The 22,910-nt window shown below is 44.0% G+C and overlaps 1 protein-coding gene across 2 annotated transcripts; it reads left to right on the top strand.

Moving 5' to 3' along the window:
- The first annotated feature begins 503 nt into the window (after positions 1 to 503).
- RNASEL (ribonuclease L) lies at positions 504 to 17,190 on the top strand. 2 transcript variants are annotated; one of them, XM_046680303.1, is made up of 7 exons: positions 504 to 582; positions 2,613 to 4,250; positions 8,499 to 8,584; positions 9,771 to 9,976; positions 10,742 to 10,874; positions 14,079 to 14,212; positions 15,155 to 17,190. In XM_046680303.1, exons 2-7 carry the CDS (start codon positions 2,768 to 2,770, stop codon positions 15,282 to 15,284), a joined length of 2,172 nt encoding a protein of 723 aa, XP_046536259.1. In that variant the 5' UTR covers positions 504 to 582; positions 2,613 to 2,767; the 3' UTR covers positions 15,285 to 17,190. The 2 variants fall into 2 exon arrangements, with proteins under 2 accessions (XP_046536259.1, XP_046536258.1); XM_046680302.1 differs by lacking the exon at positions 504 to 582 and adding an exon at positions 897 to 983.
- Positions 17,191 to 22,910: the final 5,720 nt, after the last annotated feature.

Below are 22,910 nucleotides of genomic sequence, written 5' to 3'. Positions count from 1 at the left end.
CCAGATCTCCAGGCTGCCATCCCAGTGCCCTTTTGAGGAGCCACAGTGCCTCAGGGCGATGAGTTGCATGCACCCAGATGAGTGGGCTTACTTAGCTTCTCTGAGCCTCCGTTTCATCATCAGCAGGATTGTCAGGTGTGAACCGGGACCATGTCGCTTGTGAAGCAATGAGTATAGTGCCGGGCATCCAGTCGTGCTCAATAAATGTTTATTTACCATTCATTTCCCTTAAGAAGATAGGGGATTTGGAATAACGTGTTAAGGATGGAGCTGGCTGCTGCGATCTGAAAGGCTGAAAGATGAGCAGCACGATCTTGCATGTCTGTCATCAGCGGTCAGAGAGGAGCCACTACTTTCCTCTAGAGGGGTTAAAAGAGTTAGGTGCTCCAGCTCGCGGGCTTACGCCTGCCAGAGTGCGGGCGTGCACCCTTTTACCTCGCTCATCTCCCTTCTCCGTCCTCGCTTGGCTCCGCCCCGCTGGCTCGGTGACGTCCCCAGAAGGAAGTGATTCTCCGCGGGCAACAGTATTTAAACACTAGATGTTGCCAAAGGCATACCTGCGGAGTCTTCTGAGTTTAGAAGGTAAGATGGGCAGAAGGAAGAGAGCTGGTTCTTTCAGGAATTCGTTGGGCTTTAGGGGAACGCAGCTGAAAGGGGTGTGGGGCTGGGGAGCGGAAGGAGGGGTTGGGGAGCAGAGCCGGCTGGCCAGCCCCAGAGGGCTTTTCGGTCCTGAGCCCTCCTGAGAACTCCCAGGTTCTGCCACAATCTACACATCATTCATTCAAGTCGTCTCCATGTATCAGACACTCTGGGCACCTGGAGAAAACGAAACTGAAACCAGGACTCATCCATTGCAGTGCTTTTGGTGGGGTGTCTTTTGACTTTCTTCCCTTCTCTGCTCCTTTCTTTATACCGGCCCATCTCACATCCGTTGTAACAGGAAGGGTCCGCGCAAACATTTGGCTCAAAGATTTCATTGCTGGGTGAGTGTGTGCTTGTAGCACAATTGATTAGACCTGTGGGGGTGGGACCTTTGAGACGGACTGAGTGGTGAGATTGCTAAAAAATGGTTGCTTTGTGATTTGCAGCTTATGTTGCATCGTAGCAGATGCAGTTATATAAATATTCAGGTAACAGTTTGGTGTTGTCTGATGCTTGAATTGGATCTAAATCGCTCGGATCTGATTGAGGGCAGTTGGACTAAAGGGACATCCTCAGGTTCCCTGTTTGTCTAGTAGGTATATGCACATGGATGGGGAGAATAGGATTTGTTAAAAAAGTTTTTCACGAAGGGACATAATTATCTCTACCATTTATTGAATGCCTTATTTTTGCCACTCCGCCCTCTTTAATGCACTTTATATGCGTGACCGCATTTATTGTTGCCTCTATTTCAGGGAACAGAAAATTGAGACAATAATCTAAGGTTACACAATTAGGAAGTGACAGCCTGCAGTTACCCAATCAGGGGCTCAAACTTAGATCTTGCTAAGGTGCGAGTCTCAGCTCCTTAACTACTTTATCCTGCTTGGAAGAGGAGCACACCGTGCACAGAGAAGCCTGCACAGCGCGAGGGAACACCGTGAGCTATGAGCCTTCCTGGGGTACAAGGAATGCACATTGACAAAAACACATTTTTTACTATTAAATGAAGTTTCTGGATTTTTAAATTTTTTGTTTTGTTTTTTTTTTTTAAAGAGGCCATCTACTTCTAGTCAGAGTGTATTTAAAGACATTGAAAGAGTTTTACTATTATAGATTTGAGAATCCTAAAATTGATCATATGCTGTGACCAGTCAAGTTTTTGAAATCTGTCATAAGCTCCATCATAAGAAAATAAGCTAAACTAAGTGAAATTTGCTACAATGTTATTTAGAATGGTTAAAAAACTCTAATTACAAAATCTTATCTAAGAACTGCTCAGTAGTAGGGAGATGAAACAACTGTATGATGGCATATTACACAGCCGTTAAAAATGTTTTAAAAGACTTTGTAATAACATATGAAATTATTTATACTGTGGCATTAAATGAGAGGAAGAAGGATACAAAGTTACTTACCTAGCATAATCCCAACTATTCTTTAAAAATCTATAGAAAGGGGCAGGCTCCGTGGCCAAGTGGTTAAGTTCACGCGCTCCACTGCGGCAGCCCAGGGTTCGGATCCTGGGCGCAGACATGGCACTGCTCATCAGGTCACGTTGAGGTGGCGTCCCACATCCCACAACTAGAAGGACCTGCAACTATGATATACGACTGTGTACGGGGGGTTTGGGAAGACAAAGCAAAGCAGAAAAAAAAAAAAAAAAGAAGATTGGCAGCAGTTGTTAGCTCAGGTGCCAATCTTTGAAAAAAAAAAAGAAAACAGTTGCTTCAAAAAAAAAAAATCTATGGAAATATACTAAAATATTGAAATGTTTGTTTCTGGGCAGTGGGCTATAGATTAATAATTTTCTTATTTTTAATTTATGTATGTTTGTAATACTCTATAATAAAAAAGTTCTGTAATAAATAAGTAGATGTATTTTGAAAAAGTTGCTAGTAAAATTAGTTTCACTAATTCAGATGTTTTCTCACTATTATAAAGTTACAAAGTACTTCTCTCATCCCCAGGTGGGAAGTCAGAAGACTCCAAGAGTGTTGTCCTTCCTTGTTTGCCCTACAGGAATTTCTAAGAGCTGTCTGTCTCTCTGATCAAGTGCCAAGGAGATAAGTTTTCGTTTTCTCAAAGAAAAGGCTAAAAGTTGTAGCCAGTGGTATTTACCATCATGGAGACCAAGAGCCATAACAACCCTCAGGGGAGACCCACACCCTCCAGCAATGGGAGGGTTTCCATGAAAGACAATAATCATTTGTTGATTGAAGCTGTTAAAAAAGGCGATATGGAGCAGGTCCAGCAATTGCTGGAAGGAGGAGCTGATGTCAATTTCCAGGAAGAGGAAGGAGGCTGGGCACCTTTGCATAATGCGGTGCAGAATTACAGGGAGGGCCTTGTGGAGCTTCTGCTTCATCATGGCGCTGACCCTTGCCTGAGGAAGAGGAATGGGGCCACTCCCTTCATCGTGGCTGGGATCATGGGAAATGTGAAGCTGCTCCAACTTTTCCTTTCTAAAGGAGCAGATGTCAATGAGTGTGATTCTAATGGCTTCACAGCTTTCATGGAAGCTGCTGGGAAGGGTCACGTGGAAGCATTAAGATTCTTGTATGAGAATGGAGCAACGGTGAATTTGAGTCGAAAGGCAAAGAAGGATCAAGAGAAGCTTAGGAAGGGAGGGGCCACAGCTCTCATGGATGCTGCTGAAAACGGACATGTAGAGGTCTTGAAGATCCTCCTTGATGAGATGGGGGCAGATGTCAATGTCCGTGACAATATGGGCAGAAATGCTTTGTTCCATGCTCTTCGGAACTCGGATAATAGTAATGTGGAGGTCATTACTCGCCTTCTGCTGGACCATGAGGCTGATGTCAATGTGAGAGGAGAAGAAGGGAAGACGCCCCTGATCCTGGCAGTGGAAAAGAAGCACTTGGGTCTGGTGTCGATGCTTCTGGAACAAGAACGTATAGAGATTAATGACACAGACCGTGAGGGCAAAACAGCACTGCTGTTTGCTGTCCAACTCAAACTGAAGGAAATTGCCCAGTTGCTGTGCAACAAAGGAGCCAGCACAGATTGTGGGGATCTTGTTATGATAGCGAGGCGTAATTACGACAGTTCCCTTGTAGACTTTCTTCTCCGTCATGGAGCCAGTGAAGATTTTCACCCTCCTGCTGATGACTGGGAGCCTCAGAGCTCACGTTGGGGGACAGCCCTGAAACATCTCCACAGGATGTACCGCCCTATGATTGGCAAACTCAAGATCTTTATTGATGAAGAATATAAAATTGCTGACACTTCTGAAGGGGGCATCTACCTGGGGTTCTATGAGGAGCAAGAGGTAGCTGTGAAGCGATTCTATGAAGGCAGCGCACGTGGACAAAGGGAGGTCTCCTGTCTGCAGAGCAGCCGAGTCCGCAGTAGCTTGGTGACATTCTACGGGTGTGAGAGCCACGGCGGCTGTCTGTACGTGTGCCTTGCCCTCTGTGAGTGGACACTGGAGGAGCTCTTGGCCCATCACGGAGAAGAGGCTGTGGAAAATGAGAAAGGTGAATTTGCCCGAAAAGTCCTCTTATCTATATTTAAGGCTGTCGAAGAACTCCACCATTCGTGTGGATACTCTCACCAGGATCTGCAGCCACAAAACATCTTAATAGGTGAGTCCCCAATCTTCTCTTAGAAATTGTAAAGTCCTTATTTACAAAAGGAAAAGATTTTCATTGCAGATAGGAAAGGCCTAGAGTAAATCTAAGTTATTCAGTTTGAGGATTAATGCAACAAATTCATAATTACAGTGCAGTGCTACCGGTTAAAACCTTTACTCCACATGGAAGTCACAGATGCCAACAGAATGCCAGGCTAGTTTTATATTGCCCATGGCAAATACAAATATGAAGCCACGTCCTGGATGGAGCCAGCTCCAGAAATTTGCATTTGTAGAACAAAAAGAAAGAGCTGAAGAGAAATGCAACGGACCAAATATTTGTGTTCCCCTCAAATTCATATGTTGAAACCCTAATCCCAGTGTGGTAGCATTTGGAGGTAGGGCCTTTGGGAAGTGATTAGGTCACTTAGGGTGGAGCCCTCATGAATGAGATTAGTGCCTTTTTTCCCCACAATCAGAAATAATTTTTTTTTATTTTTTTAAACTAACAGCTTTATTTTAGTTTTTTTTTTACTTTTTAAACTAGCAGCTTTATTGAGATAAAATGGACATCATCTAAGTTTAAGGTGTAGAATGTGGTTTTATATACATACATATTTCAAATTGATTACCACAATATGATTAGTGAACACATCTGTCACCTCACATAGTTACCATTGTGTGTGCGTGTAGTGAGAGCTTTGAAGATTTACTCTCTTAGCAGCTTTCAAGTATACAAGACAGTATTGTTAACTCTAGTCACCGTGCTGCTCATTAGGTCCCCAGAACTTACTCATCTTGTAACAGGAAGTTTGTACCCTTTGACTTTCAGCTGTTTCCCCCACCCCCATCCCTGCAGTGGCCACCACCCATCTACTCTCTGTTTTTATGAGTTCGGTTTTTTTAGATTCCACATATAAGAAGTGAGATCATATACTGTTTGTTTCTCTGCCTGACTTATTCAACTTGGCATAATGCCTTCAAGTGTCATCCGTGTTGTCATAAATGGCAGGATTTTTTTTATGACTGAATAATATTCCCTTCTGTATGTGTGTGTATATATATATATATATATATATATATGTCACATTTTCTTTATCCATTAATCCATTGAAAGACACTTAGGTTGTTTCTATGACTTGGCTTTTGTAAATAATGCTGCAATGAACCTCCAGGTGCAGATATCTCTTCAAGATAGTGAGTTCATTTCCTTTGGGTATATACCCAGAAGTGGGATTGCTGGATTGTATGGTAGTTTAACTTTTAATATTTTGAGGAACCTCCATTATGTTTTCCATAGTGGCTGTACCAATTTATATTCCCATTAACAGTACACAGTCCCCTTTTCTCCACATCCTTGCCAACACTTATTTCTTGTCTTTTTGATAATAAATATTCTAACAGGTGTGAGGTAATATCACACTGTAGTTTTGATTTGAGTTTCCCTGATAAGTAGAGCTGTTGAGCACCTTTTCACGTACCTGTTGGCCATTTTTCTGTCTGCATGGGAAAAATGTCTATTCAGATCCTTTGCCTGTTTTTTAATCAAAGTATTTGTTTTTTTGCTATTGAGTTGTATGAATTTCTTATATATTTGGATATTAACCCCATATCAGATATATGATTTGCAAATTTTTTTTCCAATCCCATAGGTTGCCTTTTCATTTTGTTGGTCATTTCTTTTGCTGTGCAGAAGATTTTTCAGTTTGATGTAGCCCCACTTTTTTATTTTCGCTTTGTTGCTTGCACTTTTGGTGTCATAGCCAAAAAATCATTGCCAAGACCAATGTCAAAGGAATGTTTCCCTGTGTTTTCTTCTAGGAGTTCTACAGTTCAGGTCCTACATTTAAGTCTTTAATCCTTTTTGAATTAATTTCTGTGAGTGGTGGAAGATAAGGGTTCAGTTTCACTCTTTTGCATGTGACTATCCAGTTTTCCTAATATCATGTTTTGAAGAGACTGTCTTTTCCCCGTTGAGTATTCTTGGCTCCCTTATTGGTTGACTGTATATATGTGGGTTTATTTCTGGGCTCTCGATTCCGTACCAATGGTCTATATGTCAGGTTTTATGCCAGTACTGTACTGTTTTGATTACTATAGCTTTGTAACATAGTTAGAAATCTGGAAGTGTGATGACTGCAGCTTCATTCTTCTTTCTCAAGTTGCTTTGGTGGGATTAGTGCCCTTATAAGAAGAGGTCGTAGGGCTAGCTAGCTGTCTTTCTGCCACGTAAGGGCACACCTGTTTGTAAACCATGAAGAGAGCCCTCACCTAGAACCTGAACCTGCCAACACCCTGATCTTGGACTTCCAACTTCCGGAACTATGAGAAATAAATTTCTGTTTTCTGACTCATCCAGTTGATGGTAATTTGATATAGCAGCTGGCACCGACTAACATAACAGTCAAATTATTATTGTTCACATGTGATTCAAAATAAATACATTTTTTAAAGTATTTAAGGATTCAGGAAAACTTTCTACCCACAGACCCTATATGAAAGAATTGCTGGAGGATATGTGTAAGGAAGGAGAGAAAGAGTCTGGGAGAAAACAGACTTTTCAGGGGCAAAAATGAACAAAGAAATAATTTTTTTAAGTAAGCTAAACATGTGTTGTTTTTTAAAAAATTAAAATTAAAAAAATCTTAATCCTAGATGATATCTCTGTGGTGGGAGTGAAGATGCAGAGCAGAGTGAAGGAAAAGGGGACTGAGCTTCTTGAGTGGTTGAGAGCAGGATGGAGCAGGCAGGTTTCGTTCTAGCTCAGCCCATCAACTGTTTGTTAATGTCTGATTACATAAGACAGGACACTAAGCATAAGCATTTAAAAAATTTTATAGCACTTTAACAATGTCTGTTGAATCTAAAAATAAAAAATTGGGGCCTGTAAAAAAAATCAAGTCTTAGAAGAGATGTGAAGTGTTCCATTAGACACTTTCAAATTTAAGTAGCAGAAAACTCACCTCAAAAGTGGCTTAAGCAAGTGAAAGGAATTTATTGGTTCAAATAACGGAAGATAAGCCATGATTTTTAATCTGTGCCCCTTCGCTGCTTGATCCTCATTGCAGGCCACCTTCTGACTTCATCCCTCCTCTCCAGCCCTTGGGCCTTCTTTCTGTCAGCGCAGAATTCTCCAGGTTCCTTTCTGTCTTGGGAATTCCTACCTGGAATTCTGTCTCCCGTCCATTATTTGCTTCACTCACTTACCTGAATTCTAGATCTTTTCCATCTAAGTGTCTCTTCCTTGAAGAAGACTTCTCCCCCACACACAGCCATGGAGCTCTTCTTATAATACACTTTCAGAGGATCCTGCACTTTGGCTAGCATTTTCAAAATGGCGATTAATTTTATGTTCATCTGTGTAATTATTCGTTTAGTATCAGTCTTCTCGTCCAGAGACACTACACCCTGTAGGTCTGGGACTGTGTTCTCCTTCACCATCGTTTTTCCCCTCATTAAACTCTTCTTGAATAATTTGATGGGCTACTTTTTGTTAGATTCTGGGTTTCCACACAACGTTGATGTCTCAGTTCAGAATAAAAGGGGTTTGAGAAGCACACAACTGCGCTGGCCATCATCCTACCTGGGGATACCCAGCGTTCTTTCTCAGACTCCTTCAAGCCAAAGGCAGGAGCCACCTCTTCGAGGACAAATCACTGATTTGCCCTCCTTTCATCTTGTTCCTGACCTCTCTCATCCATGCATCCCTTTTTTCTAAGGACTCAGTGGCTTCCTTCAAGAGAGAAAGATTCTGAAGAGGGCAAGGAGGCAGTGACTCATTACAAGCGTGTGGTTGACCCATGATAAGTGATTACAATGTCATGGTGGGCTGTGGTTAGTGGGCTCAATTTGATGGAGCGCTCTGCTTAGGCATTCTGGGATTTGGAGCCTTGTTGGTTAATTGTTCTTTAGCCATAGGCTGTAGCCGTAACCCCTACCTGCAGCTCCTTTATAAATCTGTGCTCCTCACTCCTAGGAATTGCATGACTGGGGAGCTGGTTAAATTTATTCTCATCTGTCCCGACCCGCTGACCTGGAAAAAGTAAAATGTAAGTCCTGCTCTTGGCAGATACCTAATAGGTCAAACGACACAGTGCAAAGGACAGTGTTTTGAGGAGTAAACAGCAATGCAGATAGAAACTTTATTATTGCCTTCTTCAGAGATGATGGATTGCACATTGCGTTACGTACTTGTTTAAATTAATTACTCACAACATGGAGGATGAGGATTTTTAATGCAGCTCTACAAACTGTCCCTTAGATTCCAAGAAAGCTGTTTGCCTGGCAGATTTTGATAAAAGTATCAAGCTGTCTGGAGAGCCACAGGAAATCAAGAGAGATCTGGAGGTAATTTCTACAGTCAATGGACTTTTCCGTTTTCCTGCTTCCTTACGTTTTCGTTACCTTATTTGCTATGGCCAATGAGAGGCTGCTCCTATTTTATCTAGGAAGGAAAGACCTCTCAAGGCCTTCCCCTGGTCTTGCTCACGGACCTCCTTCCCTTGCAGACAATGGTGATTCTCTGGGTTGGTGTGGAGTTGCTTGTCGCTGTGGCTCCTTTCTGTGTCTCTTTGGATTTCTTCCTTCCAAATAAATTGCGCATGCTGCACCTCTTCTAGAATCACCTCCAAGAGGTATCTCCAAAATACCTCCAAAATTCCTGCGGGAGGTATTTTCTGCTTAATGACAAGGTAAATGAGACTTTTTTCGCCCACTCCATTCAAACTCTGAAGAGGGCAGACACTAAGCCCTCTGAGACACCTGGGAGGGATGGGCTCGATCCATAGCTCCAAAGAGACTAAGCCTGGTCCAAAAGGTTAAGACCCTGAAATAACTGTTTCTCCTGGGAAGAGACAGAGCCTGGCCTCTGCAGCCAAAGCTCCCAGAGCGGTTCCGACCCTGGGGGAGCAGATCTCTCTGGAGAGTTCCCCAGGCTGTTGAACTTTCAACCCAGTGAGCAAGAGCTCTGCATCCCTGTCCAAGCTTCGTGGTTCCACGGCTCCCGATTTCAGCTCCTTCCCTGACTGGTGTCTTGCGTGGTACAGGAGTTCCTATGTTGGCCTCCTTCTCAGCCTTTCCTCCCTGCCGTGGCCTACCTCCTGGGGCCGTTACTGTGTCCCGCTGGACCTGAACTGGCTCCTTTATCTGCTACCTGTCATAGCCCCCACCCAAAGTCCCAGTTCCCAGCCAGATTCCTGGCATTCCCCTTGTGTTTCAAAAATCGTTTTCCCTTTTCCCAGTTTATCTAAATTCTATCTATACTTTAAGGTCCATCTCAAAAACTTCTTCCTCTAAGCAGTCTTTCCTGCCAAGTTTGGCCCAGAATTATCTTTTGCTCCTTATAAACCGAAACTGTGGGGATCACGTATTGCCTTGAAGAGTTCTCAATGCACAAACCTATGTCTTTTCTTCCCCTGTGGACTCCTCGAGATTCCTCCCATTTTCCATTTGCTCGTAGCCTGCACCACACCCTCTAAGGTCACCCAGATAGAGTGGGTAAGCACCTTTGGCTTCGTTTGTGGCTTTTGTGCAGGCCCTTGGACTGCTGGTCCTATATGTGGTAAGGAAGGGAGACACCCCTTTTGAGAAGCTGAAGACTAAGAGTAATGAAGAGGTGATTCAACTTTCTCCAGATGAGGATGCTCGGGACCTCATTTGTCAACTGTTGGACCCTGGGAAAAATGTGAAGGACCATCTGAGTGGCCTGCTGGGTCATCCCTTCTTTTGGAGTTGGGAGAGGTAAGTAAAACTTGAGTGCACCTTAGGGGCCTCCAGAATGGAGACAGTGAGTGTATTAGTCAGGGTTCTTATGTATTGATATTTATTATGAGGAAATGGCTCATGCAGTATTGAGGCTGAGAAGTTCCACGATCTGCTGTGCGCAAGCTGGAGACCCGGGAAAGGCAATGGTGTAATTTAGTCCAAATCAAAAGGCCTGAGACCCAGGGGAGCTGATGATGTAGATTCTAGTGAGGGTCTGAAGGCCTGAGAAGCAGGAGAGCTGAGGTCCAGAGAAGACTGATGGCCCAGCTGAAGCCGTCAGGCAGGAAGGGGCCAATTCCACCTTTTGTTCTACTCAGGCCCTCAATGATTGCCTGCCGCCCACTCGCGTCAGGCTTTGCTGAGTCAGCTGATTCAAATGCTAAGGACATCTGGTAACACGCTCACAGACACACCCAGAATAATGTTTAATCTGCGGCCAGTCAAGTTAACACACAACATTAACCGTCAGGGGGAGGTGGTGTGGGCAGGGGGATCAGCAGACCCAGGCTTTCCTCTCAGCTTGGCATTTCCTGGCTGTGTGTCCTTGGAGTGGTGACTTAACCTCTCTGGATTCTGGTTTTCTCTTCTGAAGAATAGAAAAAGAGAGAAGAGAAACCTGCTCCTCCCATCATGCAGAATTTTTAGAGAAGTGGTTTTACTACTTTTATCAAAACCCAAAATCTAACTGTTTTCTTTTTCTGGAAAGAGTGGGAATGACCATGTTAATTCTCTCATCTTCAGCCGCTATAGGACTCTTAGGAATATAGGAAATGAATCCGACATCAAAACGCGAAAAGCTAAGAGTAACATCCTCCAACTACTCAAACTTGGAAAGTCTGAACATTCCAGAAGTTTTGTCCAGTGGACTAGTAAGGTATGAACAATTCCTCTGCTCTGGGAGTTATTCCAGGGATAAGAATCTGTGTAATGTGGTAGGTTTTCTAACTTCTCAAATTCTATTGGCCTGGCCCTACCAAGAGGTGAGAGAGGGGGTTTTCCTTCGCTTCCTTCCCATCCCTGAACTTTTGGGTCTCTGCTCTCTCTTTCAGAAGCCAGGTCCTCCGAACAGCCTCTCATCTAGTCTCCTCTTTAGGGTGGCTTTGTCCCGTCCCATAAGCTTTTTCCTTTTCTCTGGCTCTTTCCCTCAAACCTTGTTTTCTGAGAGCGGCGTGGCTAATAATCCTATTACCATTGTGACAAGAGCAGCTGATTAAATAGAGCTTTTAACCCAAAGGAGGCACTCCGCTGTGAGGTGTTTCAGTCCGGGCAGAGACTCGCTGTCTCCGCTGCCTGTGAGCAGCCCAGCTCCGAGGATCCACGTACACTCCTACATTCTGCCTGAGAAGACAGACTACACAAAAAGATCATCCTTCAAATTCCTCTTCTTCAAGGAAAGGTCCACTTAACTTGAACTAAATATGGTGGAAGATAAAAAATGAACCACCATCTAGATCTAGTCAGTACTATCACAACTTTTCGTTATTATCAATTGGCAGACATGTATTAACTACCAGTTATGTGCTAGGCCCATGCGAGGCCATGGATATACAAAGCAGAGTACGGCATGGTCCATGTGGGGCCCAGAGACCCACAGAAATGATGGCTGTGTGATACCTGCTGGGTGCCCCAGAGACACATGCAAAGCACTATGGGAGAATCTGTAATCTTCAGGTCTTTGAGACCAACAGCTTCCCTCTCTTAGGCCTGATTTAGGACTGTGCTTCTCCCATACCTTTTTGTTTCTGGGTCTCATTTTGTTTTCCTTCTTTCACTTGTCTCTAGACTACACGTCAAACTCACAATTGTTGGCTTAATGTCTTTCTTGCTACCCTGTAAGTTCCATGAGGGTAGAGACCGTCCCTTCTCTGGTTTGTTATTGTATTCCTGGCATGGAGTAGGTGTGCCATGACTCTTTGCTAATGAATGTCTACAAAACTTCAGCTTAAACTTGTAGAATCAGAGAAATTTGAAACCAGAGCAGATGATAGTAATCGCTAATGATTATGTAGTGCTGACTATATGGCCGCTATAGTTCTCAAGACTTAGGTGAGGTACCACGCTTAATCCTTGAAACAACGTCTGAGGCCATTATCTCCATTTTGCAGATGGGCAAACTGAGGCACAGGCAAATAATTTTTCGAAAGGCACAGAACCAGGAAGGGTTGAGGCAGGATTTGAAGCTGGGCAGTCTGGCTGAAGAGGCCATCTGCTAAAGCCACTCACTGCGAAAAGCTATGATGCCCTCAAGTCCACCATCTCGTTTAATTGCTGAGGAAATTGAGGCTCAGAGGTGGAACCCAAAATAGTCAGAACTGGAAAGTCAGAGATTGGCAGAGCTGGGAAGAGAATTCTGTTCTTTCGTTTCCCGATTCAGTGATTCTTCATTGACTTATTTTGAATTTTGATTGACTTTAATTCTTATGTTTTAGTTTCCATTTTAGGCTTGGTTTTCCTGTTGATTTTAGTGACTGGCCCATGTTCACAGCTGTACTACTGTTACCGAACCCGGAGTGAGTTCACTCACCCGTTGCGCAGCAAGCCAAGCTCTGACACCGGGTGTAGTGGAAGAAAGTAGGAACTTTATTTTTGCACAGCGCTGAGCAAGGAGAGAGGGCAGCTAACACTCAAATCCCAAACTCCTTGAAAAGCTAAAAGGAAGGGTTTTTATTTGGGGTTTTAGCTGGTCGGAGCTTTCCCACCAGCCTGTCTTTGGCCTTGAGACACTTGCAGAGAGGAGGAAGCCTCTGACCTTGCTGGTCAGCAGCTTTCCCCCAGCCCATATCTCTTTGCGGGAGGAAATAGTCCAGGTGCTTGTCCTTGACAGTGTCTTTCTCCATGGAGAATAGTGGATTCTGGAGCCAGGAAGCCAGAGAGTAAGCAGGGAATGAGTGTTTTGGTTTTAACCCCATGTATGCTGGGTTTAATGTGGGGAAACTGATATCAGGGTCGGTATCACTACCAGCTTTTGGCAGCACAGGTCCAGAGCCCAAGTTCTCCAGCATATACTCCTGCCTTCTCTCCATCAGCTGCCCCGTCCTGCCACGTGTGTGTTGCTTGGCATTTCTCACACGTGCTCTGCACAGCGTACACTCAGGCAGGCTCAGCAGGTCTTCACTAGTGTTGGTCTAGTCACCAGTTACTCTTCCTAAGGGACCCTTTGGCTTCATGGTTGTAGCATTTTGTTCTTTTACTCCAAACTCTTACTAACTATGAGAGCCATCTACAAGGGTGCACGCACAAAGAGGGAAGGCACTCATATGAGAGAAGTTGCCCTGGGACACCTGGAGGCAACAAGAGACATGTAACCTTTGGAGGTATAATTAAAAACAAAATAAAACAAAAAACAACCAGCTCACTTTGGCAATGGCTACCAGGCCTGGTTTCAGTTTGGACAACCATCTTTGAGGAGGAAATGCAGGGGCTGGCCCTGTGGCTCAGTGGTTAAGTTCACACACTCTGCCTCTGTGGCCAGGGGTTTCACTGGTTTGGATCCTGGGCGTGGACATGGCACGGCTCATCAGGCCATGCTGAGGTGGCGTCCCACATAGCACAGCCAGAAGGACCTACAGCTAGAATATACAACTATATACTGGGGGGCTTTAGGGAGAAGAAGAAGAAAAAACAAAAAAAAAAGAGGAAGATTGGCAACAGATGTTAGCTCAGGTGCCAATCTTAAAAGAAAATTTTAAAAAAAGGATGAAATCAATCAAGTACGAGTTTGGAAGGGTGGCCATGAGGATAAAAATACTGTATATTACAATAAGCAAATTTCCTAGTATAGTAGCCAAAGATTTTCTAAACCATGTTTTAATATATTTAATTTCTTATAAAAACAATTCTCTTGGGAAACAGATACACAAATTTAAAGTTACTTATAATCCCACATCCATACACAACTACAGTTAGCAGTTTGGTGTATCGTCTTCACTTCCAGTCTTTTCTTTCTATTAATTTGTTTTATTAATTGGTGGTAATTTTAGCATATATTCAAATTTGTATTTTGCCTTTTTGCAGTAACATTCCATCAGGATTTATTTTGTGTTGCTCCTACATTTTTGCGTAATGTTTTGCTTTTTAGATTGACAGCTGTGTTATGCGACAGATGAATAAATTTTATGAAAAAAATGGCAATTTCTATCAGGACACAGTGGGTGATCTGCTAAAGTTCATCCGGAATTTGGGAGAACACATTGATGAGGAAAAGAATAAAGAGTAAGTATTGTTTTCGTTCCTGTAAGTTATATATGAGATGAGAATGATTTTAAAAATCCAATTCTAAATTTATATCTGCTATTTGATGGGAAGAACAAAATTTATTCTGATGAAAGAAAAGTAATTCCTCCCCCTTGTTCAGAAAAGGACCATCACAAGGGTCTTACAATGAACCATGGACACGCTCAGCAGGGTCTCATCTTCCTTTTTTCTTTTTTTTTTAAGATTGGCCCTGAGCTAACATCTGTTGCCAATCTTCCTCTTTTTTCTTCTTCTCCCCAAAGCTCCCCAGTGCATAGTTGTATATTCTAGTTGTAGGTCCTTCTAGTTCTTCTGTGTGGGACGCCACCTCAGCATGGCTTGATGAGCAGTGCTAGGTCTGCGCCCAGGATCTGAACCGGTGAACCCCGGGCCGCCAAAGTGGAGTGTGCAAACTTAACCACTTGCCCACAGGGCTGGCCCCTCATCTTCCTTTTTAGCTTATCCTGAGGCCGCTTTGAACAGAATGCTAGTGACTCCCTTGTGTGAAGAAACACAGGGGACTGGGCAGCTGGGTGAAGTGAATATAGCGCTATAAAAGTGTAGACGCAGCCCCACGTTAGTTAAATCAGCTTTTGTTGCCAAAAATGTTAGGTGCAAATTCACAAAAAACTTGCAGTTTCCAGGGCTCTTTTGGATTTTGGAATTGTGGATGAGGGATTGTGGAATTGTATTATCTCCATTTTATGGGTGATAAAACCAAGGTTCACAAAAATTAAGTTGCCAAAGTTTGCATCGTTAGTTGAAGAGTCAGGCGATGAACCTTGCTCTCAGATTCCAAAGTCCGTATTCGTTTTGCCATAGAAACCAGGGGAGCAAAGAGATCTCTGGAACCAGGTGCTGTGGGGTGTGGGGGGAGAAGAATTTGAGGCAAGCATGCCAAAATATTTATGTTCCTTTCAGGATGAAGTCGAAAATTGGAATACCTTCCCAGTATTTTCAGAAGAAGTTTCCTGATCTGGTCATCTATGTCTATACAAAACTACAGAACACAGAATACAGAAAGCATTTTCCAAACACACAATCCAAATAAGCCTTGGTGTGATGGAGGCAGAGGTGTCCAGCACCTGAGTGTGGCTGAGTGCTGACCGAGCCTTGTATAATCCTGGGCAATTCACAACTCTCTGGGCCTCTTAACTAACCTGGTTGCTTGTAAGGAATGAGTTGAATGGCTGATATGTCAGTTCCTGGTACAATGGTTGGCGTTTCCCACATGTTTATGACAAAAAAAGTATATGCTGCAATTACTCTAGTTCTTTTTAAGGGTAAAACTTAGTGGCGGGAGCTGGAAGCGCATTCTGCCGATTCCTCTTGTCAATTGCACCAAAGGAGTGGGTGCCTAGACCTCTAAGGCTATGTGTTTCACATCAGTTATCTCATGTAATTCTCACAATGACCGTGCAAGATAGGGTTGATGTCCCCATATAAGAACTGACAAACCTGAGACTCAGAGAGTTTGAACTACTTGCCCAAGATCATACAACCTGTACAGAGCACTGTGTAAAGGGATGTGGTGGTATTGTTACCTCTTACTTGGGCACCTTAGAACTTAGTTACTATCCCAGGGCTCTTCTGGATGAGACCCAAAAGGAATGCCAAAGGGGCTCTGGGTGGCTCATTCATTTATTCATTCAATATTTGTTGAGCATGTAATACTTGTATGAATTCCATTCCTTCTAGAACCACTTGCACTGGTTTTCTATGACCTTAAGGCAATAGTTCTTAACTGTGGGCAGTTTTGCCCCTCAGGGCCATTTGGTAGTGTCTGGAGATGTCTCTGGTTGTCAAAGCTGGGAGGTAGGGGGTTGTTACTGGCATCTAGTAGGTAGAGGTCAGGGATGCTGCCAAACATTCTACAATGCCCAGGATAGCACATACCCTGCACCTCCCGAATTATCCAGCCTAAAATATCAGTGGTACTGAGGTTGAGAAACTCTGCCTTGAGAGGCTGGGACTCTTTTGAACTGGCTTGGGGCCCGGGACCCTGGAGTGTGCGGACCATCTCGTGGAGGAGTGACTCAGATTTGTTTTCTTGCTTTTGGATCTGTAGTGAGACAGTTCCAGTGTCACCTCCTCAGGAATTGATCTGACCACTCTCACTTTCCACACCCCAGTGTGAGTCCTCTTTCTGGCTCCCTAGCACCCCTAGCCACATCAGAGCACACCTCTCTCCACCTTGAGTGTGCTTTTTCCCCACTGGAATCTAAGCTCCTGAGGGCCAATAATATATATTTTTTTGATTTGTGTCATTACTGCCTAGTAAATTGTCTGCCCCACGGTAATGTTCAATAAATATTCATTGAATAATAAATGAACCATCTTCATAGATGAGTAATAATGGTACCTTATATTTTCATGGTCATTTATAATTTATAAATTACACCTGCGTATCTCTTTTAGTTTTAAAAACAATCCCGTAAGGTGTGTGTCATCATCCTCATTTTGCAGATGAGGAATCTAAGGTTAGAGACATGTTGGTTGACTCTAATACATAACTAGGAGGTGTCACTCTCTTGATTTGAACAGATTTTTTGGGCTTAAGTCTAATGTTCTTTCCATTACCCTCACTGTGGTGGTTAAGGTGGAGCTTTGTAATGGGAAGAGCTGGGAAAAAACTGTATCTTAGGCATTCCTGAAGAAGAGGTAGTCTAAAGTGGATGTTACGGAATGAAGTTAAGAAGTACTGGAAGAAACAAGCTTAAGGGTTTTCTTTAAGATTTTGGGAGCAGCAGGATTGATTTAGGTTTTAACATTAAGCTTTGGTTTTATGATTTGTAGTGAGTACCTGGATATGTCAATCAAAATGCCTATTTGTAAAGCATAGTCAATAAAACTTTGAATCATCTTATAAAGTCTGATTTTCTCCAAGTGATATTTCCGCTTTTGAGAGCAAAAGTAGATATAGTGATATCTGCTATAGAAAATGTTCAATGAGTAATTACTCGGTAAGTTTTAAGAAAGGGCATCCTTCTCAAGGCCATGGCTCTTGTGGTCCCCTCTGCCTGGAGTTTTATTCTGCCAATCTTTGCATGGCAGTTCCTTTTCATCTTTTAGGCTCAGCTACAGTGTTCATCCTTTGATGGCCTTCCTTATCCAAAATGTTTCACAGCTATCATTTTTTATAACGTCAAGGCACCAATCACTATCTGAAATTATCAGATTTATTGTTCACATTAAAAAAAGTCTCTTTCTTCCTCATGATGATGGGAACATAAGCTCCATGATAGAAAGGATGTGGTCTGTCTTATTCACCATTATAATCCATCTCCAATATCTAGCATGGTGCCTGGAACAAAGCAGATTCCAATAAATACTTATTGAGTGGGAAAATAAATGCTTCTATGATTGCAATATCTCACTGAGTTATAATTATGTAATTAAAAGCCTTTCTTTAAAATATGAGCATCTAGAAGGCCAGGATATTTTTCTTCTTTGTTGTGCTTGGCATTGAATAGCTGCTCAATAAAATCTGTTGCATTTGGTTAATCCTCCCCCTCCTAGGGGGCTCTATCGTGTTAATATGGGTCTTTCAATGAATGAAGAGGCTTTAGGCCCTAATAAAATATAACTAAAAGGTGGGACTGCAGGTGTCATGGTGGGAGGTAGGGAAGGACACTTGGATGCTTTCTGGTGTCTCTCAAATTATTTCAAGGTGTTTGCCCATAAGAGAAGCAGCCCTTAGGTCCTTAACTCCCCCTGGCCTGTAGAACATCCAAGAAGTCATATAGTCAGGCTCGTGGACTCACAGTCCATGGTTCCTCCCACCAGCCCAGCTCCCTCTGAAGTTTCAGTTTCCAGACGAAACTTTCTTTGGTGCCAGCTTGCTCACACTTAAGGCAACAGCTCTACTCTATTCAGTGGTGGGTGGCGTTTACACCTGTTTCTGTCTGAGCCTCACACAGTGCCTGGCATGTTCTAGGTGCACAGGATATGCTTCTTGAATTCACTCGAATTGAGTAGAGCTTTCCAAATTGGATTTTTGGGGGGGTTCCTCCTAGACCTGCAGCGTGGGAGAGCATGCAGTCTTAGCGCTGACTCCTAGGGCAGCTTCTTCCTGTTCCGTGCTCCACTTTAGGAGACAGTGAGATTTCAAGAAGCTTGGGTAAAGCACAGCAGAACCTCGCTCCAAAGGAGATCCTGGGGGATCCATCTTTTCCTTTTTCTTTCTGGGGGGCTCTCAGGATTGCCAAAGTGCCCAGCACTGTGCCTGGCATACCGTGTCAGTTGTTGCTGCTGTTAATCACCCAGCACAGATGAGGCTTGCCGCAAATGTCTTATGCTCCTTCTCTCTCCTCCTACTACAGGAAACAAATATCAAAGAAAAAAAAGGATGGTGCAAAGTCTTATGTCCCCCATAGTGATTTTTACTGTGCCATGCTTTAATTGCTTTATCGCTTGTTTGCTTAGCTTAAGAACAAGAGAGGGTAATAACAAAAGGAGAGAAGTGGGTGGGAAACAATATGGGATTGGGTTTTTTGAGGCTCAGTGAACCATTAACAGGATTAGGTGTTAATAATATTTATTTTTATTGTTTTTGAGGAATCGTATGTGCACATCACTTTGTTTATCACTAATAGTGGCTTACGAAAATTGAATACAACAATCTTGAAATGATTTCATGTCCTCAGAAGGAATAGACCCAATCAGTGAAAAATACCCACCCAGAGATTTTTATTCTTTCTTCCTCCTGAAAATACTCTCTCAACCTGGAGTATTAGGTGGGATTTTGTTTTTGAGATTCTGTAAAATTGAGATAACCAGGTGGAGTTTTACTTAGTAGCTCTTTTAACAAAGACCGAATGAAAGTGACTTTGGCAAGATAAAAGTTTGGTGTTTCTTTCATGTTAAATCTTGCGCAGACCAGCAGTCCAGGACGGAGGCAGTTCCGCCCCACCAGTCACGTAGAGAACAGCGGTTTCCTGTCCAGGGCGATCAAACCACTAGAAATACTACAGTGAGCAAACCAGCTCAAGATCCCTGTCCTCATGGGGCATTCAGGGAGGAGGGAGATGGAAATAAGCATCAATAAAGACATAGTGCACTGAATGGTGACAATAACGAGGCAGAAAAGTGAAGCAGGGTAAGGAGATCGGAAGTCAGGGAGGGTCAGTGAAGTTTAAATAGGGTGGTCAGGTGGACCTCATCAAGTGGGAGACGATTAAGCAAAGACTAGAAGGAAGTAAGAGAGTAAGCTTTGGGGATATCTGAGGGAAAGCAAGCAGAGGGAAGAGCTGGCTCAAAGGCCCTGAGGCAGGATCATGCGCAGCATGTTTGAGAATTAGAAACAGGGCAGCTATGTCATACACAGAGTGAGTGGGAGAGGAAGGAGGAAGGAAGACAGGAAGAAACAGGAAACCAGTCTGGGAGGGCCCTAAGGCAAATGTGAGGCCTTGGGTTTTTACTCTGAGTGAAATGGAAAGCCCCTAGTGGACTGTGGGCAGAGGAGTGACATGATGTGACTTAAATTTTAGGAGACTCATTCTGCCTTCTCTGTGGAGAAGAGGCTACGGGGGAGGGGAGCGTAAAGGCGGGGAGACCAGTTAGGACCTTGTGAAAGACTGGTGGCTTTGCGTTTAAGAGCATTAGGTGGACTGCAGGTAGTCGGACTGTGGACATGTTTTGAAGGTAGAGGCGACAGGACTTGCTGACCGAGTGAGTTGGGGTGTGAGGGAAAGAGAGGGGTCCAGGATTATTGTGAGCATTTTGGCCTCAGTGATTGGAGGAATGAGGCTGCCATTAACAGAGAAGAGCAGATTTAGAGGGAAAACCAGACGTGTAGTTTGGACACACTAAAAGTGGGATTGTTTTGGGGCTGGCCCCGTGGCCGAGTGGTTAAGTTCGCGCGCTCCGCTGCAGGCGGCCCAGTGTTTGGTTGGTTCGAATCCTGGGCGCGGACATGGCACTGCTCATCAAACCACGCTGAGGCAGCGTCCCACATGCCACAACTAGAAGGACCCACAACAAAGAATATACAACTATGTACTGGGGGGCTTTGGGGAGAAAAAGGAAAAAATAAAATCTTAAAAAAAAAAAAAGCGGGATTGTTTTGACACATTTAAAGGAAGACATCATATCTGGTTAGATAGAAGTATCAGGAAGGAGTGCAGGGTGATACTGGCTGCAGATGACTTTGTGTGTCAGCTGATGACAATACTAAAAGCCCTGAGAGGGAGTATAGGGAGAAAGGAGAAGTGGCTGTGAAACTACTGGGGAGAAAAAAATCCAAACTATTTAAGAGTCTAAATGTGCTAATAAGTTTCTCTTTCTGAGAACAGGAGAGTTTCCCTGTGGTTCTGCTAGCTCCTCTGTGAGAGAAACCTGGAGTGCACGCCCAGAGGGGCGGAGATCAGCCTGGGGGTGGGAGGTGGGGGGATGGGGGGAGGTCCTCCAGGCGCTCTCCAAGTGATGCGTTCATCTGGATTTGCCCACCAAGAGCTGCAGCAAGTGACGTCCTCATAGATTTATCTTCCCCTATTTCCTGCTGTTTAAATGTATTTGCAATGACTAAGAGAATTTAGAAAATAATGTCAACACCAATTGCAAATTCCAGCCCATGACTGTGTCTTAGCCCAGCATGTCTGTTTTCAGTTCTTAAAGCCTTTACCAGACTAGTGGCAGGACTATAGCTTTGAGAGGAACCAGAGTCCCAAGATCTGGGGTGGGATGGGATGGATAGGATGGGACTGTCTTGGATGTGGAACAAAGTGTGAGGATCTAAAGGCAGTTCAGGGGCTACTAGGTGCCTAAAGCAAGCACTGACTCAAAAGGGACACAGAAAAGTGATGAAAAAGTGGCCTGAAGCTTTGGGTCTGAAGGTTTTTCTTTTAAGAAAAACCAAAAGAATTAGGCCAAAAAGGATAATACTCTGTATCTGCAGATGGGAATGGTATCTGTAAGGCACATCTATGTGAGTTGGATGGAGATGTCCCTTCCATTAAGCAGATGCAGTTCCTGAATCAGAGCTCACAGTAGGACACCACTTGCACAAATGGACATAGTGCCCTGACCAAATAGGCCCCGCATTCCTCTGTTCCCTGACAACATAGAGGGCTTCAGTTGGCTGTTATAATAAATATCTTCCTCTTGGGCAGATCCCAGGAACAAAGTTGTCTTGGCTGACTGTGATGAGAACTGTGAGTTGGGGGACAATGGGACACTGATCATAGAGGACCTGAAGGCATTGCTATCTGTCCCAGAATGTTTTGTCACTGAGGTGAAAACCCTAGTCCTTCAAGTTGCCAGTTCCTCCCTCTCCTGATCCTTGAGGTTACCTCATTTCCTATGGGTTTCCTTTCAACCTCAAGGCCGTGGCTGAGGGCTCCTTCTCAGTTTCTGGGAGCCCTGAGCAGACCCAAGTCCCTTCTTTTGGGCTTTAGGTTGAAGCTTTTTCTTTATTGCCCCCCAAGCCAGTGACATTCTTGAACCAGGCTTCCCCTGGTTTGGCAGACTCAGAGTCCTGGGTCTTCTGAGCAGGATATCCATTTCCATCACCATATCCAGGTGTCCCTCAGTTCCCTCTTCTCTTTCTGATCTCATGGGCCCCCAAGGAACCCCCAGATCCTTCACTTACCTGCTCTCCCCTCCATCACCACTCACCTGCCCAACCAGGAGCAGTCTTTGCAACCCCGGCATATGGCACAGTGCCTCCTTGCTCTCCCAGAGGCCTAGGGGCTGGGTCTGCCTTCAGAAACAGGGGCCTATGGAGAGGGGATCTTTTCAGGTTAGAAGATTGTGGCAATACCTCGGTGGAAGCAGTCCTCCTCAAGGAAAGAAATTGAGCCACTGGCCCTGTACTCCCATGAAGAGGTCCTGCTGGTCCCCTGGGGCCAGCCAGAGAACCCAGGGTCAATGTGTTGTCTTCTATCTGGTAGCCTTTTTAATGTGGAATCCCCACTTAGGGCAATGAGGAGGGCCTGAAAGAGGATGATAAATGCCTGTTTTCCTGAGGAATTGGAGAATGTGTCATAATCTATCTGATCCACAATATCTGCAACCAATCATGGAGGGACTTGCATACTCGCTGTCCTATAATTAACTGTGGGGAAGAGGTCTGACCTAAGTGCACACAGATTTTTTAGCTACATTTATGATATAACAACTAGTATTTTTTGAGCCATCATTATGTGGCAGGCATTGTTCTGGACATTTAAAACACATATTTTGTTTTATTCTTGGCTCTCTGTGAGACAGATACCATCATTCTAGTTTTGCATATGGGGAAACTGAGGCTCAAAGAGGTGAAATGCACACCTGTGTAACTAAGGAAAGGGCAGAGTGGGGATTTTATCTTTGCTTCAAAGCCTGAGCCTGAGATCGACAGGCCTGTTGGGCACAAGCCAGGCCAAATGTTCATTATTGATCAGCAACAGGGCCCTGAGTATCTTGGGTTTTGGAGGGTACTGGTTAGGACTGCCCCAGTGTCCTGTCCATGTCACGGGCAGGAGTGTCTTGGGCCCAATACCTCACCTTTGTTTCTCTGCCTCTGAGCTGTTGGCTCTTTGTTGGCAGCATGTTCACCTGCCTTTTAGACCAGATGTAGAAAGTGATGTAGAAATGTAGATGCATGGTGTAGACAGTGATGAGTCTGGAAGTGATGTAAGGACAATCTCATTTGTTATGGCGCTTGCAAGGCTTGTCTTTCATGTGGCCACAAAAGGAA

This window comes from Equus quagga, chromosome 13 (assembly GCF_021613505.1).
Source record: "Equus quagga isolate Etosha38 chromosome 13, UCLA_HA_Equagga_1.0, whole genome shotgun sequence".
In the NCBI taxonomy this organism is placed as follows: Eukaryota; Metazoa; Chordata; class Mammalia; order Perissodactyla; family Equidae; genus Equus; species Equus quagga.
This window is presented reverse-complemented; position numbering and strand designations above follow the sequence as displayed.